The 18,958-nt window shown below is 41.5% G+C and overlaps 1 protein-coding gene across 2 annotated transcripts in view; it reads right to left on the bottom strand.

Annotated features, from left to right (window-relative positions):
• Nucleotides 1–18,958, bottom strand: part of LOC146553381 (RNA-binding Raly-like protein) — a 62,750-nt gene that overhangs the window by 15,727 nt on the left and 28,065 nt on the right. For both annotated transcript variants that reach the window (XR_014889535.1, XM_085254796.1), the window contains exon 3: nt 3,545–3,620. Coding sequence is in view for 1 of the 2 variants with exons in the window: in XM_085254796.1 (XP_085110922.1) it covers nt 3,545–3,620 (76 nt within the window). In the remaining variant the exon portion in view is untranslated. The remainder of the gene's footprint in view (nt 1–3,544; nt 3,621–18,958) is intronic.

Genomic DNA, 18,958 nt, shown 5'->3' with positions numbered 1-18,958 from the left:
AGAGCTCACCATCCTCCTGAAATCGATCTACCTGTGGACAGACTCTACAACGGTGCTGCAGTGGATCCAGTCTAGTTCCTGTCGCTATAAGGTATTTGTGGGGACTAGAATCTGTGAAATACAGGAGCTGACATCTCCTGAACAGTGGCGGTATGTGACCTCTGACCTCAATCCTGCTGATGACATCACCAGAGGGAAACATCTCGCTGACCTAACTGTCCGCAATCGTTGGTCACATGGTCCACCCTTTCTGTCACAAACTGCTGACACTTGGCCTAAGTTGCCAACAGAGTTCCCGGCATGCAGTGAGGCAGAGCTCAGGAAGACTGCATTCTGTGGGCACGTTTCTGCATCCCCGACTTTACCGGATCCAACACAGTATGCCACGCTAGATGAGCTGATTGCTGCTACCTACCAGACCCAACACGGGGCGGCTGACGCTCCTATTACAGCAGCGGAGCAACTAGAAACCAAAACCATGCTGCTTCGCTCGGCACAGACTGACAGCTTCTCAGAGGAGGCCCGAGCCCTCCAGATCGGGCACCCAGTCCGCTCAGACAGCCGTCTTAGCGTGCTGTCCCCTGAATATGACAGTCTTACCGGTCTCATCAGAGTCGGAGGCCGCCTCCGTCGAGCTGCCGACTTAGATCCAGACAGTATTCATCCCATTGTATTAGCAGCTGAACATCCCCTGACCAAGCTCATCATAAAAACTTATGATGACCAGCTCCTTCATCCAGGTGCAGAGAGGCTGTTTGCGGAAATACGGCGCACCTATTGGATTCTCAGAGGACGTCAAGCCATTAAGAAGCATCAGCACCAGTGTGTGGACTGTAGGAGATGGCGCGCCTCACCTTCTACACCCAAAATGGCTGACTTACCTTCATCGCGGCTGAGACTCTATAAGCCGCCGTTCTGGTCAACGGGCGTAGACTGTTTTGGGCCATACACGATAAAGATAGGTCGTAGAAGAGAGAAACGCTGGGGAATCATCTACAAGTGTCTTACAACCAGATGCGTGCACCTTGATCTCCTCCCTAGTCTTGACACCGATTCCTTCCTTATGTCATTACGCAGATTTATTGCACGCCGAGGAAAGCCATACAAGATGTGGTCTGATCGAGGGACCAATTTCAGAGGTGGGCACAGAGAACTCCAAACGGCGTTTGAAAACATGGAGCCGGACCTCAAGCAGCAACTGGCCAAGCAGACTATCAACTTCTGCTTCAATCCCCCACACTCTCCTCATTTTGGAGGAGCATGGGAAAGGGAAATCAGAGCAGTGAAGTCAGCTCTGCAAGTGGTCCTGAAGGACCAAGTTGTGGTGGAAGAAGTCCTACTCACTGCTCTCATAGAGGTTGAGGGCATTTTGAACTCAAAGCCGCTTGGCTATGCATCGGCTGACATAGCTGACCCAGATCCCATCACACCAAATCTTCTCTTGATGGGGCGGCATGATTCGGCACTACCCCAGGCAGCTTACGGCCCCTCAGGCACTCTTTCTAACAGAAGATGGAGGCACAGTCAGGTCATCAGCGACCACTTCTGGAAGCGGTTCATACAGAACTACCTCCCAGGACTGCAACTCCGACAGAAATGGAGGAGGTCCACTGACAACATGGCTGTGGGACAAGCTGTTATGATTGTGGACTGTAACTTGCCTAGAGGCCTTTGGCCTGTGGGTACCATTGCCAAAGTTTTCCCAGGGATTGATGGCGTTGTTCGAGCTGCCGAGGTCAAGGTTAAAGACAGTACCTATGTTCGCCCGGTAACTAAGTTGGTGGAACTTCCCAAAGTTCCTGAGGACTCAAATGACACTGTTTCAAAATAGAAGGACTCTAGCGGGAGTGTATTTGCCTACAAATACAGGGGCGGCTGTTAAAAGTCCGCTTGTTCACTGTAGCTGTTTTATACTACGTTACCCATGATGCACCTCGGTATCTGTACTTCCGGTTGGGAACGTGTTCAGCGCAGCGCTGCACAGATGAGAGGTGTGTCGGAGGAGTAACGTATTAACGTGCATTCGGTGTGAGTTAATACTGCGTGCGTGCTTACCATATGACCACACACACACATACCCATATACACACTCACACCCCCGTTACCTGCATGTGAATACTGTAATGCCTCCCTACCAACGCTGTACATCCTGTTGATGTCATCTGCCACCTCTTTAGTAAAGTTATTTGAACTACATCACTGTGGAGTACCATTCCTTCTGACCGAGGACGACTCAGTTGAAGCGTGATCGGCAATCAGTGCAAACATACATTACACACTTATTTAACAACAACTAAGCCGACATGTTGAAGCAGTGTGAGAAAACCAAGGAACACCCAATGATTCATTTGCTTCAAGTTATTATAGCTTGTATAATAAGAGACTGTTGTAGATTTGCTGCTAGGCTTGATATGTGCATTACCCAGATTCAACCAAGCTTTAGCCGTAGGACAGATGGCCTTACATTTGACTAAAACACTTTGGTATACAGAGGAGTTTATGGTAAACTCAGGGACTGCATTTTCAAACCAAGTCCAATTAACCACCCCTTCACTACGGTGCTTGACAGTTGGTATGAGGTGTTTGTGCTGATGGGTTTGGTTTTTACCAAACATGACACTGCATTATAGTCAAACATTGTCAGTTTGGTGTCATCTGTCTAAATGACATTGTCCTAGAAGTAGTTTGTTCACAAGATTTCCAGAACCATGCAAACCAAAGCTGTGCTGCTGTTTTCTTTTTAGAGAGAAGACACTTTGTTGTGCAAACCTCCCAAACAAACCACACTTGTTCCATTTTGTATTGTGGTGAACTTTAACATTTCAATAAGCTAACTGAGTCGGAGATGTATCTTGTGGATTTTTTTGACAATCTTGAAAGCTCCAGACCAGCAAACTGTCAAAACCTCTGCTCTTATGGGGGCGCTCACACGTGCTGATTATCAGTTAATCAAGTGCATTTGATTAACAGCACCTGGCTGCTACTTACCCTTTTAATTCTGATTGAAGCACTAAGTGTGCACTACATTTTTCCAAAGAGTCCTGCCAAACCTGTCTGTTTCACACGACTGTGTAAGCTTTTAACAGAGGGTCTGCTGGGTTGATCCTGTTACTTTGGGACAGAATATAATATAGACAGAATTTGGTCATGTTTTCAGTCTGTGTCTTAAACTATGTAAATCATATTCAAAGCCCCCGCAGGAAGAGACATTTCCCAAAACTATTCCTTTAAAAGCCTGAATAAGGTGTTATTTTGTATTTTTATTATACTGCCAAGCAACTTTGTGTGGACTTTTTTTTTGTTTGTTTTGTTGTTGTTTCTTTCAACGAGATGACAAAAGAGCAAAGTGTGTAACAGCAACAGACAAAAAATGGCACTAATAGCACAAGTAGGGAATTGGCTGTTTGTCCTTAAGAGCACAGCCTGCCAGAGAGGATCATAAACACATATTTTACAGACAGCAGAGGGAGAGGGTACAACAGAAAAAGTAGGTCAGGAAAGGAACATCCACCTGACACTCTAAAATAAGAAAAACATGTTTCACCTGTAGAGGGATGAGAGAGGCCTCTTGGAGCCCATCTTAGGCCTGTACGGTTTGGGCTCTCCAGCCATGTTGATATCTGGGGGAAAAAATGAGAGTTAAAGTCGTGGTGTGATAGAGAAGCAGTTTATAATATAAAGATCATCCACAACATACAGTTGAATCCATGTATATTTGGACAATTGCACCAATTTGTGTCGTTTTGCCTTTGTACACCATCGGAGACGATACATTTTCAACTTCAGTTCAAGGGCTTTAACAAAAGAACTGCATTAATAGTTCAAGAGGCAAATGTTCAAAGGCTCAAAGGTAACACTTAAAGGTCCAGGTGAACACTTAAATCAAGAACACTCCCGAGGAGGTAGGAGTATCACTGTCAAGGTCTACAATCAATAGAAGCCTTCATGAATAGGAGATTAATGCAGAACAAGGTGCAGACTACTGGTTAAACTCAGCAAAAAGGCCGGATTAGAATTTGCCAGAAAACATCTGAAAAAGCCTTTAGTTCTGGAAAAATATAATTTCTAAACTTGAGTGATGGGGCGACACAAGTATGACAGAGAGAAGCAGCTCATGATCGAAAGCATATTATCTGTCAGACATGGAGGCAATGTTATGGTGTGGGCATGTATGGCTGCCAGGGAAACCAAACGAAAGTGCTGGTTGATGTGACTGCTGGTAGAAGAAGCAAAATGTGCACGGGGCTGTACTCTCTGCTCACATTCAGCCAAATGCAGCCAAACTGCTCAGACAGTGCTTCATAGTGCAACTGGATAATGACCCAAAGCAAGCTGCACCCAAGAAACCCGAGAGTTTCTCAAGAGACAGAAATGGGATATTCTTCAATGACCAAGTCAGTCAGCTGATCCCAGTCCAACAGAGCATGCTTTTCAGCTACTGAAGACAAAACTGAAGGAAGAGACCCACAAATGAGCAGCTACTGAAGGTGGCTGCAGTAAAAGCCAAACAGAGCATCTGAAGGGAGAAAACACAGCAGCTGGTGTTTTTTATGAAAGTATAAAAATATAATACTTATATCTAAAATTATTTTATCTTGTCCAACAGTTTTTTAAGCCTCTGAAGTGAGAGACTGTATGAAGACAGCTGCAATTTAAAAAAAATGTTCAAGTGGGTTTTAATTAAAAACAACCAACATGATTTTTTTCTGTCATTTAAGTTATCGTTTGGTTAATATCAATGCAAATATTGTAGCTATTTTCTCTGATAAAACATAACTTGATTTTCCAAGCACTGTAATTTTACCTAAATGTTACACAAAAAATAGTTTTCTGCTTAGACTGGAAATATTCTACAGTGTGAAAAAAATAAATATTTATATTGTAATGAAGGACACCGATGCTTAGATCACAATATTATTTTTTATTTGAATATTTGTATAAACACATTTTAATCCTCTATATTCATATACATCTTATGACAGATGGAAGTAAATCTTCAATGTTTTAAGTGCTTATTTATGATGGTCATTCGTGAGTCCAGCTTTTTTTCCCCCCTGGATGACCATAAACTTTTATTTTTATGAAACCAAAAGACTTCAAAGCACCTACACCCAAAGCTTTTTAAAGAGTGGCACAAATAAAATTATGTTGCCAAGGAGACAATAGGATAATGGAAAATAAAGGGTAAACATATCTTCATATGTATACTGTAATAATTTTATAGTTATATTCTTATAAAAGCACTATACCTGCCTGACTCCAGGAGCTATTTTTAGCCTGTCCTGCAGAATACCACATCATACGATGTAGCACAGTCTTTATAAAGAGGCTCCCTGGGCATTTTCAAGCTCCTAAGAATTTTTGTTTAAAGGTTTGAACAAATTACAAACTGCATTTTTATGAGATTATCAGTGTGACAGTGTTTTCATTCAGAATTGCCATATTATGGGCCAGGGCTCATGTACTGTAGCAGTGTACATTCATCCTCACTGAACTAGATGTTCAGCCGAAACTGTGAATTTTAAAATTGTATGATCCTCACCCTCAGATCTCATGCATTAAAAGGAAGTTTATTTAAAATTTCTTAGCTGAATGGTCAAAGTGGGTTTTGAAGATGAAAGATGCTGTGAAAAGTGGGCCAACATCGTTTTAAATTAAAGAGCAGCAGTAAAAGTAAGAGGGTGGTTGCTAGCTAAAGCTAATTACGTCTCGTAGCATTTCTGAGTGCATGACCATATCAATGGGATCAAATAAAGAAAAGAGAGAGAGCGAGAGCGAGAGAGCGAGTGAGCGATGGTCAGTTTGTGTTTGTCATTAAAAACATTTATAACAGTCAGGATGTTATGGAGTATTCATTGCTACTTTACTGTTCCTGTTTCCTTATTAACGCAGTTATTCGATTTTATATGAAGAACAAGGATATAAAAGTGTAAACCTGCATTCTTTCTAGTGGCCAGGAGGTGGCGATCCAGGGGAAATGAAAAACAAATCGAGTTGTATCAGAGTCTATCAGAAAACAACCATCTAAGTCATGTTATTTATGATCTCCTTAAATGTTTTCCTGATTAATGTTTAGTGTCTACCTTTAACTTTAAGACTTCTGTAATAAAGCAGAACGTATATTTTTGTAAATTATGTAAATTATGGCCCCATTTAAGTAAAATAGACGATAAACAATGCCAGGCCTGCATTATAACTAGAGAGCTGCTGCCATATGAGCATTTGGCATTCTTAATTTGTAGGTCAGATTCAAATTCCTCAATTTAAGCTTTCCAAAAACAGCTGATGATGTCATAATAGCTACGTCCACCCTTTATATACAGTCTATATTTGGAAAAGAGCCACAAATCTTATCCCAAATGTTCTTATAGTTTAATTAGTTAATAGTTGAACAATGAAAATTCATCTTTTAAGACTTATCTATAGATTGTCTAGTGTATAACATGTGAAAACCCATTTGAAAAAGCCTTCCTCTATTTTCTGTTTTAATAGGTGTGAAATAGCAGCAATCTCATCAGAGATGAGGAAGTAGTGAAGAGCTTTTCTTAGTTTGAGCTGTCTGGGTGCCTATAGGGCTCTGTGTGATGAAACTAACCAGGTGAACTGGGGTACAAAACATTGATTCATTTAATGATTTCACTTCACTTCATTGTAACGCTCAAACAGACGGTGCATAGTTTGCAAGATTTTGTAAGAGCCTCGAAACAACCGAGACTGACTGTGCAAAAAAGGGACTTCAAGAAAGAAATCCCCTTCAAATGCATTAGCAGACAGCTGTGACTCATCTGCACGCACCTCATGACTACTGCCATGATTGACAGCCCCTTCTACCTGCCAAGAACACCGGCGCATTAAACCCAGCTGGTATCATACCGCGTTTAGTCTGTCGGCTTTCCGACGTTGCTTCTGCTCAATCAGCCTCGAGTGCTGCTCAAGGTCATACACAAAAAACACTAACAAAAATCTAAACGCCACCTTCCCACGCATACACACAAACGAACACAGGGGTGAACCGACAAAGCAGCAACAGAGATCCCTTTCTGATGGATGAGTCACCCTTGAGTTGCAGAGATAAAACATCAGCTTTGGGGATCATGCAGCAGCAAGTGTCATGACTGGAGCTGGAGTCAAGTTGTTGTGCCTAAAGGGTTGCAGTCGCAGTTTTTTGGGCTTTTTCTTCCAGGGGTGGGGTAAGCATGAACTCTCTGCTGCAATATTAATGCACCAATCTTATGAATTAAAGAATGGAAAATATCTCAGATAAATCCAAGCACTTCTCTCAGATTCACATTTTCACACAGAGTCCTGCAGCTGCAGATATGTCTGGATCTTCCATCACATTGTCTACAGAATCACCATGGGTGCAATGGTTGGAGCCCAGACTGTCTCGCTCTCTCATTCTCTTGATTTCCTCCTTTCCTTCCTTGTTCTCCCTAATGGACTAATGGAGTGGGGGGATGTATCGCTAGCTCTCAGGTGCACAGGGACAGCTGTATCATTATCATTAGGACACAGGAAGACGTGAGGAATGGTTCGCACTGTAAAGCCTGCTCTTCTTTGGGCCCCTGCTAGGGTCATTAAAGAGAGAGTGGAGCACTAAAAAGCACTCTAAAATGAACACTGTCACCTCACAACACCCCTTCCCTCCACATCGCAACAGACACACATAGAGTCTCTGATTAATTACAGTCATTATACTAATCATATACAAAAGTCGCATGAATAAGTATATGTGTGCTTGCAGCCGAGACTTGTTTGTGCGTGTATTCATAAAAAGTTGAAGCGGGAGATAGAGGAGATAGAGCCTGTGTTGCTAAGCAATAGCCACTTAGGACTTGATTGATACTATAAACTGCATGCGGCATCGCATTGAAGGGGAATATAAAAATGTACTTTGCTGAAGCCATTATGTCCAGGTTGGCCACAAAAACCGATCACAGAGGTGAACTCAAAGTAGAAGAAAGTCTGTCACAGACACTGTAAAAACACTGGCCGCCCTCTTAACTCCTGAGAGCATACTCCTATTGGCACTGCTACAATGCAGAATGCACTGCTGTCAGAATATGATGAACAACGCACATCTACTCACTTTATCAAGTATGCCTGTTCAATGCTTTTTAAAGCAAATATCTAATCAGCTAGTCACGTAGCAAACACTTAAGGCATTCAGGCACGCAGACATGGTCAAAACAACCTACTCAAGCCCAACACAAGCATTAGAATGAGTATGGACAGTGATTTCAGTAAGTTGGTAAGTGTCATAGCTGAAATGGTTGATGCCAGAGAACTGCTTTGAGCTCACAGGAAGGCGACAATAACTAAAATACCAAAAGGTATCCAGAAAACCTTCAAACAGATGGTCTACAGCAGCAAAAGACCACACAGTGCCATCAGTGTCAACAATTCACAAAGGCTCAGAATTGGGTGTAAACAACGTGAAAGCATTCTGCCTTGTATCAACAGTCCAGTAATGGTGTTAGGGATATTTTGTTGGCACACTTTGGGCCTCTCAGTATCCGTTGAGTATTGTTTTAAAACCACAACCTGCCTGAACATTGTTGCTAACCATGCTTATTTCTTTATGAAGAGTGTACCAGTCTTCTGACGGCTGCTTCAAACAGGACAATGTGCCTTTTCACAAAGCTCAGATTATCTCAACCTGGTTTCTTGAACATAACAATGCGTCCATTGTACTCAAATGGCTGCTATAGTCACAACATCTCAATCCAATAGAGCACCTTTTAAATTCCGAGGAATGTTTCCAGCACCCTGTTGCATCTGTCATGAAGAATTAAAGCTTTGAAGGCAAAAGGTTACAGTTTTATTGTTCAGAAATATTTAGTTTCAGTGTTCATGTCATGGTTCACTGTGTGGCAGACAGGAAAAGGACCCCAGTGCAGGAGACGAGACTGACTTAAACTTGCAGCTTTATTGCTCTACTTCAGCAGAAACAAACAAAAAACAAACAAAAAAATCTCAAATCAGGCAGAAACTAGGAAATAACTAATTTTAATTTGGTTAAATAAATGTTTTCATTGGCTGTTTTTAGCTAACTAAAGCACTCAACGGATATTTTGTCGTTAAGTGCTCCAGTATGCTCACCAGCTAGTAACTTCAGCTGTCTGCTGAAACAACCAAAGACTTTTATACACTTCATAGGGAGGGTGATAATTATCAGCAGGCTGATAATTCTTATGTTCACCTCACATTTAGACACTGGTTCAAGTGTTAATAACAGAAGGACAAGGACATCTGCCAGGGCCAATGACACTATCTCACTATGTGTTAAAAAGTCATTCAGATCCACACAAAAAATTCATCAGACTTCTTCCTCTTCCTTTCCACTGCCTGTACAACAAGTCTCACAAAATATCAGCTTTATAGTCTTTGTGTATTTTAGCAGAATCGCACAAACAGATAGTCAAATGGTACTGAAAGTATTACCTCCACAGAGCATCTGCATCCTTTCAGGAAGTAATACGACTACAAATAAAACTACCTCTGTGGATGCTACACAAGTATTTCCTAAACCTGAGCACTGCACAACAGCAGCTTCTCACTAATGTGTAACTGATATTCCCTGTTTACACTTTTTAAGACTTTAAAAATCTGGGAATTTCAGTACTAACATATTTACTTTTTTTGTGTAATTTGGTGCATTTTCTCTCATAAACTTCTCAACTAACCTCCCTCTTCTACAACTCCATATTAACATTTCTACCTACAATGGTACGTCCTATTATTTACTGTGCAATGTGAAATATTCCAGCCATGTTTTTCTGTCTTACACAGTCAGTTTGTAAGTCACAGTCTCAAAAGCTGAAGTGGTGTTTTCACACTGTCTTCCTCTTCCTCGTCTGTGTAGAAGATGAAAGGGCCAATAGCCGACTTTACAAGACCTCATTTCAGCTCAGCGTCTCCTACAGAAAAGCTGCGACTGAGCTCAGTAACAGTTCTATCTATCCACAGTGGCTCCTTCAAGAATACAATCATCTGCACCTCAGGGGCCCTCTGACTCACTTTGGATTTATTCATATTAATGAGGCTGTGCTGAATTACCTATGAGTGCTTCGCCGTGTTACTGCTTGCATGCGTGTCTGTTTTGGTTAGATACTGATCCCTCAGCTCACAGTGCCCTTCGTAACTTTCCCCTCCGGAGACATGATAACTGGACTGGGCACAGACAAAGGGAGTCATAGCACAGGCTAAATCTGAATCAGACGAGCCTGCTTTTAAAAGTTTAAAAAAAAAGGAAATGGATGCATAACCCCTCCGCTGCCTCTATTTAGCCAAGCGTAAGCTGAATCACAGAGCACTTGCAATTTTCCTCTTGAGTGAGGTTACTTTGATATCTGATAATACATTTGACGAGACTGTACAAAGCAACTGAACATTTAACACTGCCGTCCTTCAGTGTTCTCGCTGCAAAAACAAAACAATTATGACAGAGGAGGTGAGTGCTGTAGTACTACAATATCAAACATTTCCTTCCTCAGCTAATGCCAAAACAATCTTTTGGCAGGCAAACGATCAATTCTGGCACGGAACAAACTCCCATCTCTGCGGAGTCTACACGCATCCTGAGAGCAGGTGAGTGATATTTGATTAAGAGATCATCCAGGCACCTGCATGAATACAAATGTACCACTAAGAGACATCCTGCAAGACAGCGGCCGCAGATTCAATCTAGGCTGTGTTCTCGCGCCCTGTAAATCTGACAGAGCAGACTTGAATAATCTCCGATCACAGCTCATCGGCACAGGCAGCTCTTTTTCTTTTTGTGACACCTGAAAATGCATTTTCTCAAATGGAGCAGGGTGACTGAAAGGTTGAAAGAGAAGACACGGCGAATGTGCCGCTGGGCGTTTGACTGCTCACACATGCGGACATCATCATCTCTGGTTCACATAATTATATTTAGAGGATTATATATTGTCCTAGAAATAATACCAAGAAATGATGTTAATGTAATTTTCAGACCGTTTTAAGCCAGTTATCCAATAATATTAATATAAAAACAAAGACCTATTAATTCTTAAGGATATTCAGTCTGGAAGTTGATGACCTGATTACTGTAATAGAACGAGACTGCTACTGCTCACAATGAAAATGGAGCGTGATTTACAGTCGCAAGGAATGACAATGGGATTAGATCTGAACTGAATGTTATTACAAACCATCTATGTTCATGTTAGGCTACCTATATTGTAGACTACATCACACGATGCAATAAAACACTACTTCTCTCGATTTAACACACATTTATTCAATTTAGAGCTGATTTCACAAGAAAAGTCTCTGACCTGAGTTGTGGATCACAGGGATAGTCAGATGTTCATAAATGAATCATCTCTGGTGGGAGCTTCTTGAGTGTTTTAACCGAGAAAAATTTCATGATGTTAAGCCGTACGAAGCGAAGCAGACTTAACAAGTTGCGGCATTTTAATTTGGAAAGGCTCAAAGCTTCTGCTGAATGGTCAGCCATGTTAAGCTGATCTTTCCGGGTGGATTTCAGATGCTGTCCTCTCACTGTGTCTGTGTGATTCCCCTTCCACTCTGCAGTCCAAGGACTGCGAGTGTGCGTTTGTCTGAATCTCTGTTTGGTGGACTAACGATGCTAAGTTTGAAAAGTTGGAGATAAAAAGAATAAATGGATGTGGTGAGAGTGCCATTTAAAGACAAACTCTACCCAGGCATCACATGCATTCTCCCATGGATTATACTAAGATACCAACAATCCTGCACACTCATATATTACAGTAGTAACTTGTCAATAACAAAGTATCAATACTTTAAAGTGTACCCTGCTTTATCATTTATTTACCACACCATAAATTACAGTAGATGACCTTAAACCTTTGCCTGGAAAGCCTAATCTCATCAGGCAGTGTGTAACGAGAAATCACCCACAAACAAGAAGTAGGAACTTTCTTTTGTACAGTTGGACTCTTTTTTGCAACCACAGAAGTCGCCCCCTGCTGGTCAATACTGGCCTCTCTTTTCAGACCAGGGGCCCGTTCTTCGTACGTCGCTTACTACATCCAAGATCAAATGACACATCCAAGATCAAATCATCGCGCTAACCGTGAGCTCGCTAATCCGGTTCCCCGAACACACCTGCTGTTGACGATTACTACAGCTGGACGCAGTAATGTGACATCACTGGGTGTCGTAAAAGGGGCTACGCATCGATAGTAGAAACATTGATCGGCAACCCTCTGATTGGTCGGCGAAAATGTCGAAGGAGCGCGCTCGGCTCGGTATTTTTCGGCAGCAGAGCAAGAACTCCTGAGTGAGGGATTTCAGGAGTTTCAGAGTTTAATCGGAACGCAAGGGAACACTGCAAAGGCTGCAAAAGCAAGGAGAGAGGGCTGGCAGAAAGTTGCTGACAAATTAAACTCGTAAGTAATTTAATAATAATAATAATAATATATTGGATTTATATAGCGCTTTTCAAGGCACCCAAAGCGCTTTACAATGCCACTATTCATTCACTCTCACATTCACACACTGGTGGAGGCAGCTACGGTTGTAGCCACAGCTGCCCTGGGGCAGACTGACAGAAGCGAGGCTGCCATATCGCGCCATCGGCCCCTCTGGCCAACACCAGTAGGCGGTAGGGTAGATTTATCATATCACACTATATTATCCAATATTATATTGTTATATTATATCCTCTTTCACATTAGAGCCACAACAGGACCCACTAGAACATGGGAACAAGTAAAAGTGAAATATAAGAATATTCTATAGAATGGTAATATTTATCACTTATATTGCTTTTCGTCTCTTGGAAAGAGACCCTGAAATAATCTGTTTGTTTGTTTATAACAGCAACCAAGAAAAGGGCAGAGCAAAAAAAGACAGGTGGTGGTCCTGCACCCCCTCGTCAACAAGTTGGTTAAGTAAATAATACCCTCACGGGAATATCGATATCTCTCTATGAGCACACTGTCGCGCTGAGCTAAAGGATCCTGTCTGTCCCGCAATATACGCTGAATTCTGAGGACTCTCCTTATCAATCTTGCACCTTCCGCAATGGGTTGCTCGCGTAAACGGACAGGATATGACTGCGACAGGCTTCCCAAATCCACCTTGGCTTTTATAGCCGTGGTCTCTCATCTTGATTACACGAAGTAATTTACAATTACTACTCTGAAATATGAATTACATCTGTAATAATCACATACATGTAATAGGATGTTAATAGTACATTTCCCTTTTTTAGGAAATGACCTGTATGTATCTGTGTGACATCAATAAAAGGATCAAGTGCTGCATTATCTTCAGTTACATTGATGTTATTTATTTATCGCTGTTGCTTTCGTATAAATGAAGCGGACATACCTGCGTGGCCGCGATCTAATCCTGTTTACATAAAGTAAACCTGCTCCCGAGCAGGTTTACGCTTACGGCTCTGTTGCTATGACAGCAAGTCCCGGATGAGCTTCGGGGAACCGAACGATCCAGGATCACGCGAAATCGTCAACAATCTAATCCGGCTAACCTACTTAGCGAGGTACGAAGAACGGGCCCCAGGAGGCTACGTCCTATCTTTTGTATATTTATGACACCCAAATGTTTGCTCTGCTGTTAATACTTTGTTTCAGCCTGTAAACGTTTACCTGAACACCAGGTTTCAGGAGTATTTGCCTTTTGTGTCTACCATTTCCTGAGTTCTGGCAATTCAATCAATGCTAGTTTAAAAAAAAGCACATCTCCATGATTTGACAGCGTGGATGTGTTGTGACAGGCAAGATACTGAAAACGTGTGTACTGCAAAACACAGAAATCGGTGCTGTGTGAACTCATTTTTGAAGGGCTCAGGTGTGACTGATGTTCATTTATATGTAAAAGTCCAGCAGCGTTGATAAAACCATCAAAGCCGGCAAAGAATCTGAAGGTAAACTGATCAGAGATATAAACTGAATCATCTACTGCATTAACATATTCTTAGTATGTATGCAGACATAACACTAAAGCAGTGAATCCTTTCATCAATACACCTAGGACGTCTCGGTTAATATCTTGAGGTACAAGTTGTTGATGATGATGACATGTATACCTTTCTACTTTTGTTCTGAAAAATATCGCCATTCCTATAAACACACACAAAAAAAACAATGCCATGCACTCTCAATAGCATGCCAAAGCATCAGGTGAGGAAGCTCATCTGTAACCGAAGGTCGCCTTATCGATCCCCGGGCTCTCTGTCCTGGTCATTGTGTCCTTGGGCAAGACACTTTACCCTACCGCCTACTGGTGTTGACCAGAGGGGCCGATGGCGCAATATGGCAGCCTCGCGTCTGTCAGTCTGCCCCAGGGCAGCTGTGGCTACAACTGTAACTTGCCTCCACCAGTGTGTGAATGTGAGAGTGAAAGAATAGTGGCATTGTAAAGCGCTTTGGGTGCCTTGAAAAGCACTATATAAAACCAATCCATTATTATTATTATTGTACTTTTCATTGAAAAATCATTTAAAAGAACCTGATAGTTTGTATTTAGCTGTTAATAATTTAGAGCTTCATGCCGTCCAGGTGTAGCACCGAGTCCTTATTCTATATTCTATGAGAAAAACATCCATAAATTATCCTTCCTGGACCAGCAGTGCCCAAAATAGCTCCCCCCTCACTCCAAGCTCAATAGCAGCTTAACTAACATAGTTACGCTTGATTTATAGTACCCACATCCAATCTACAGCGTAGGCCTACACCCTATGCTGTAGCTTGACCTGCGCCTCCCCAAAATATGTTACTACACGTCGCAGCGATGCAGCAGCTGTGACAGGTCTGACTGGTGGTAATATGCACACATTGATTAGCACAAGGCTCGTGACTCTGTGAAACAAAATGTAATAGGCTGTAATTGTATTTAGTGTGCCCATTATTCTACTGCAACAGCTAGTATTCTGCCAGTGTGGACACAGGCTGTTTTTCTTGTTGTCACAGCTCTGTGTGACATTATGTGTATAGAATCAAATGTGTATAAAGTGTTCTCTTCTCCCTGCACTTGATTAAAAGTAACAGTTGTTCAATATTTACCAGCTCCGAGTTGAAAATGATCAGCCGAGTTTCACTTGTAAGGACGGAGCAATGCAGACGGACCAGCTCACAACGTCACGCACTGTGACAGGGATTCAATGCAGTACTATGAATGAAGCTGTAGCTCCGCTTTTTTGTTAGATCTGTGACCAGGTAATTACTGGAAGATATCTTTTATCTCAAAATTCCCTGTAAGTCGCTTTGATTTAGCTCATTCTTACTAATAGGAATTTGAAATAGCTTGTTATATATGTTTCCATGTGAAGTCAAACGCAGTTAGAGTGAATTTAAGATTGGACTGCTTTAATGAGCTACTGACATATATGAATCATCCTGTCAATATCAAATACTTTAGTCTTAACCTGCTTGCAGGACTCCCACCCAAGAAGTGTACTGTAATTAATCTGTCAGCTCTCTTTGAACTGCATGGCTCCGTCTAACCATGTAGTTATTCCAATATGGATGAAGACCTCGGGGCTTAGACAGTTTTTGTTGTGGGGATACGGGGATTAATCGCTCAACAGCTTGTCCTTCCTTAATGAAATCCGTGTACTTTACTCTTTTGCCCTTTTCAGGAAAATGGTTTGCTGGCAGTGCATAAATTTGGCAGCCTGTCTTCAAGCTCCTGAGCATCTAATGAAATTATTTGACCTGCTGATCTATGAGTCATTTAGAAGAATGTGATGTTAGGCCACTGAACTTCCAAGTTGACTGGAGTCACTGGACTCTAAATATCACATTGGCGATATAACTATTAGTAGGCGGATGTTCGTAAGCACAAAAGGCAACATTCTGATGCCACTGTTGTATCTCCCAACATTGGTATGTGTTAATTTTTTTTGCATTAAAACATAATGAGCATACAGCTGTAGCCTGAGGTAAAGATAATTTAAGAGTCTTCCATCTCTCCTGAGCTGCACTCCTGCACTAATGCACTTTCCTCCTTTTCCAGTTTGGCATTTTTTTTTCCTATGATGTAACTACGTGGCTCTCAAGTGCAACACTTTGAAGCACTTTAACCCCTGGAGCCGGTCCAACACTTCCACATAAGCACACGCTTGTTAATCTGTGCAAGCAGCTGGAAAACAAAGTGACAGCTGCAACGTGCTTGAAACTACTTGAACATCTGCTCCAAAACTTGTGTACTTCATTCAAAGGTGGACTGTAGACAAAACCACCTGCCTAAACTAATACAAGCACACAAACCTCCCGTGAGACATCTTTAGCATACATGAATTGTCACCAACTCTGTGATGAGCTACTTTGATAATTCATTGTTCAAACCAGTAGGTCCCAACATGTTGGTACTCATCCTCCAATAAAAGGACAAAGTTTAATCAGACAAGCGATGTGGAGGTTATTTGTATTTGAAAGGAGAACAATTTTTGTGACATTTTCCTCCTTCGCAAGCTAATAAAAGGTTGAAAACCACTGGCTTAATCACATTTAAGCCAAAATAGAAATACAAAAATTCACATTCAAATTTACTGCATGGGTTGATTTTATGTAATAGTAGTGACTTAGATTTCTTTAAAATAGGAAACATCACAATAATAATACTAAAGTTAATGATGCGGTGCCATTTAGCCGCTTCAATTTCAGAGTCCTGATGCACCAGAGCCTTACGTGACGTTACAAACTCGGGGCTGTGCGTGTGTGAATGAGCATGTCTGCTGAGAAATCCCTGCTGCTGACAAAAATAACGCTCAGTTGCGGGCCACGTTTAATTAATTTCAATAAAATATTAATAGGAGAGTTAGAAACGCAAACTGCAGCCTTTTATAAATAATTGATGACGATTATCAGTTAGTACATATAGAGCTTGGTACATGAGGTTTATTAAAAATTATTCATGCACCCACAAATTTGCAAAGATGGACCCGCAGCACTCAGCCTCGTACGCGCACAGGTGCGCACACACCTGGAGCTGCGAGCCACTGAGCAGCTCCAGAGAAGACGTCTTACTCGTACAACCGCACTCTTAAATTTGTCTCCAGCGACAGTAAAATTAAATCAGATCCCGCATCCTCAGAAATCTCCAAGCCCTCTGAAAAGCAAAGAAACAGGAAGAGGATCTTTTGCTGTATGAAGTGCTTAAATGACTCGGAGGTGTTGATTCTGCGCGATTTAGTTACAGTGCGACAGCCCACGCTGTGAGATCAAGCGAGTTGTTCGAAAAGGTGCATCCACTCATTAAAATACTGAGGATGGAAAAGCAGTGGTTACAAACTTTAATCCGAAAAGTGCCTCAAATAAACACATTTCCAGTTACTTAGTTTCTCACTTCCAGTTGAACAACTTTTTAATCATTTACACGACTAAAACAAAAACCACAATCTTCCTATACGTTCTGCATCAGATGTTTAAAGTGCCAGTAATGACCTCCTCATACTCACATCTCTGATTGCGACGCCTGCCTTTGTACATGGTCATGACGAGCGTAGAAACAAAACGGGTGATGCTGTGGCTGAGCCGACTTTGCCTCCTCTTTCTCCTAAAAACCAGACAGACTGCCGGAGCACCTCCAGACTCCGAGCAGAGCTGAGCGGAGCCGCTCTGGACCGTACCATTAATCCACCTATTCCAGGGGGAGCCATAGACGCAAACGCTCCGCTATGCTCCAATAGCAAAAGCACAGAAGGGGAAGTAAAAATCCTGCTTTCACGTCTTTGCGCGGTTTATTTGCTGAGAATTAAAATGCGTTAATTATAATGATTATCTAAGGATGGCAGAAAAAAATACTGGCTACTCTCCCCTTAAAGTTTTGCCTAATAGAAGTTGTTGTAATATCTGGTATTTTTTGTGGAGCCCCTGAAGCCAAAAAAAAAAAAAAAAAAAAAAATCTTGAAGAAGCTGTATGACTCCAGTAGATAAGTCTTCCAATGTTTTATATATTTTGCCCATGGCTACATTCAAAGTTTCTCCATTCCTTCACAAAGTGTTTACCAAATTAACCGGGTTTTTTGTCATTTTTCATTTCTCCTGTAATGTTTGAATATTTTCAAAAGATGCCACACATCATATTTCACTTACTTACTGGCCAAAATATGCTTTTGTTATTATTAGAAAATTTTGTCTTATATTCTAATTTTCTGTTACATATAAACAGTTCCAGTGTTGGATGTTCTTATTAAACATGGTCAAAGTTTTCAAAAATTAGGTCAGTGTAGATGTGTTATCCCCATGAGACAAAAAAAAGAGCTGAGGCTCTACTTTTTTCTACTTTCTACATAGCTACACTCACTTGCAGTTCAAACCTTCTCTTTTCATGGGGCAGCCAATAAGAAAAGGGTTGGCTTAAAGTGAGGGTGCCGGAAAGAGAGAGAGGGTTGACCGAGTGTCTGCCCCAACCCCCACTGTATGTTGAAAATCATTTATTTTGAACTATGCTGATCATGCAAAGCTGCTTCAGTAGAATCCACTTTAATCTAAGACTACTGAATCTAAAATAGCCATGATAGATGCAGAAAAATGTAACTGTCATGTCACAAACATGGCATGTTTAAAAGACTCTTTTCAAAGACTCCACAGATATGTCCTTAAAATATCTTCTTTGGTAATCTGACAGTTAATGATTGAATGGATGGATGGATGGATGATTTGTTTTTCTACACATCAAAATAAATTAATAAATTAGGATAACATCAGTTTACATCCCCATTGCATTCACCATCTCATTATTTCCATCGTCTTTAAAGGTGAAATATTTCTCTACAGTGAATGGTAATCAAATAATTTAAAGGTTACACAGATTCTTCCTGACTTACAGGGTTCTCGTTGTTCTCAGTTTGATGGTGAGGAGATGAAATTCCATTTAATTTGCAACAACAGTTACCTCAAGGTGCTTTATAATGTGAGGTAAAGACCCCACACTAACATAGAGAAAACCCAGACAATCCGACGCCCCCCTATGAACA

Source organism: Mchenga conophoros, linkage group LG18 (assembly GCF_057382185.1).
Source record: "Mchenga conophoros isolate Kocher_MC1m ecotype Shallow Benthic linkage group LG18, M_conophoros_male_GT1.1, whole genome shotgun sequence".
Taxonomy (NCBI): domain Eukaryota; kingdom Metazoa; phylum Chordata; class Actinopteri; order Cichliformes; family Cichlidae; genus Mchenga; species Mchenga conophoros.
This window is presented reverse-complemented; position numbering and strand designations above follow the sequence as displayed.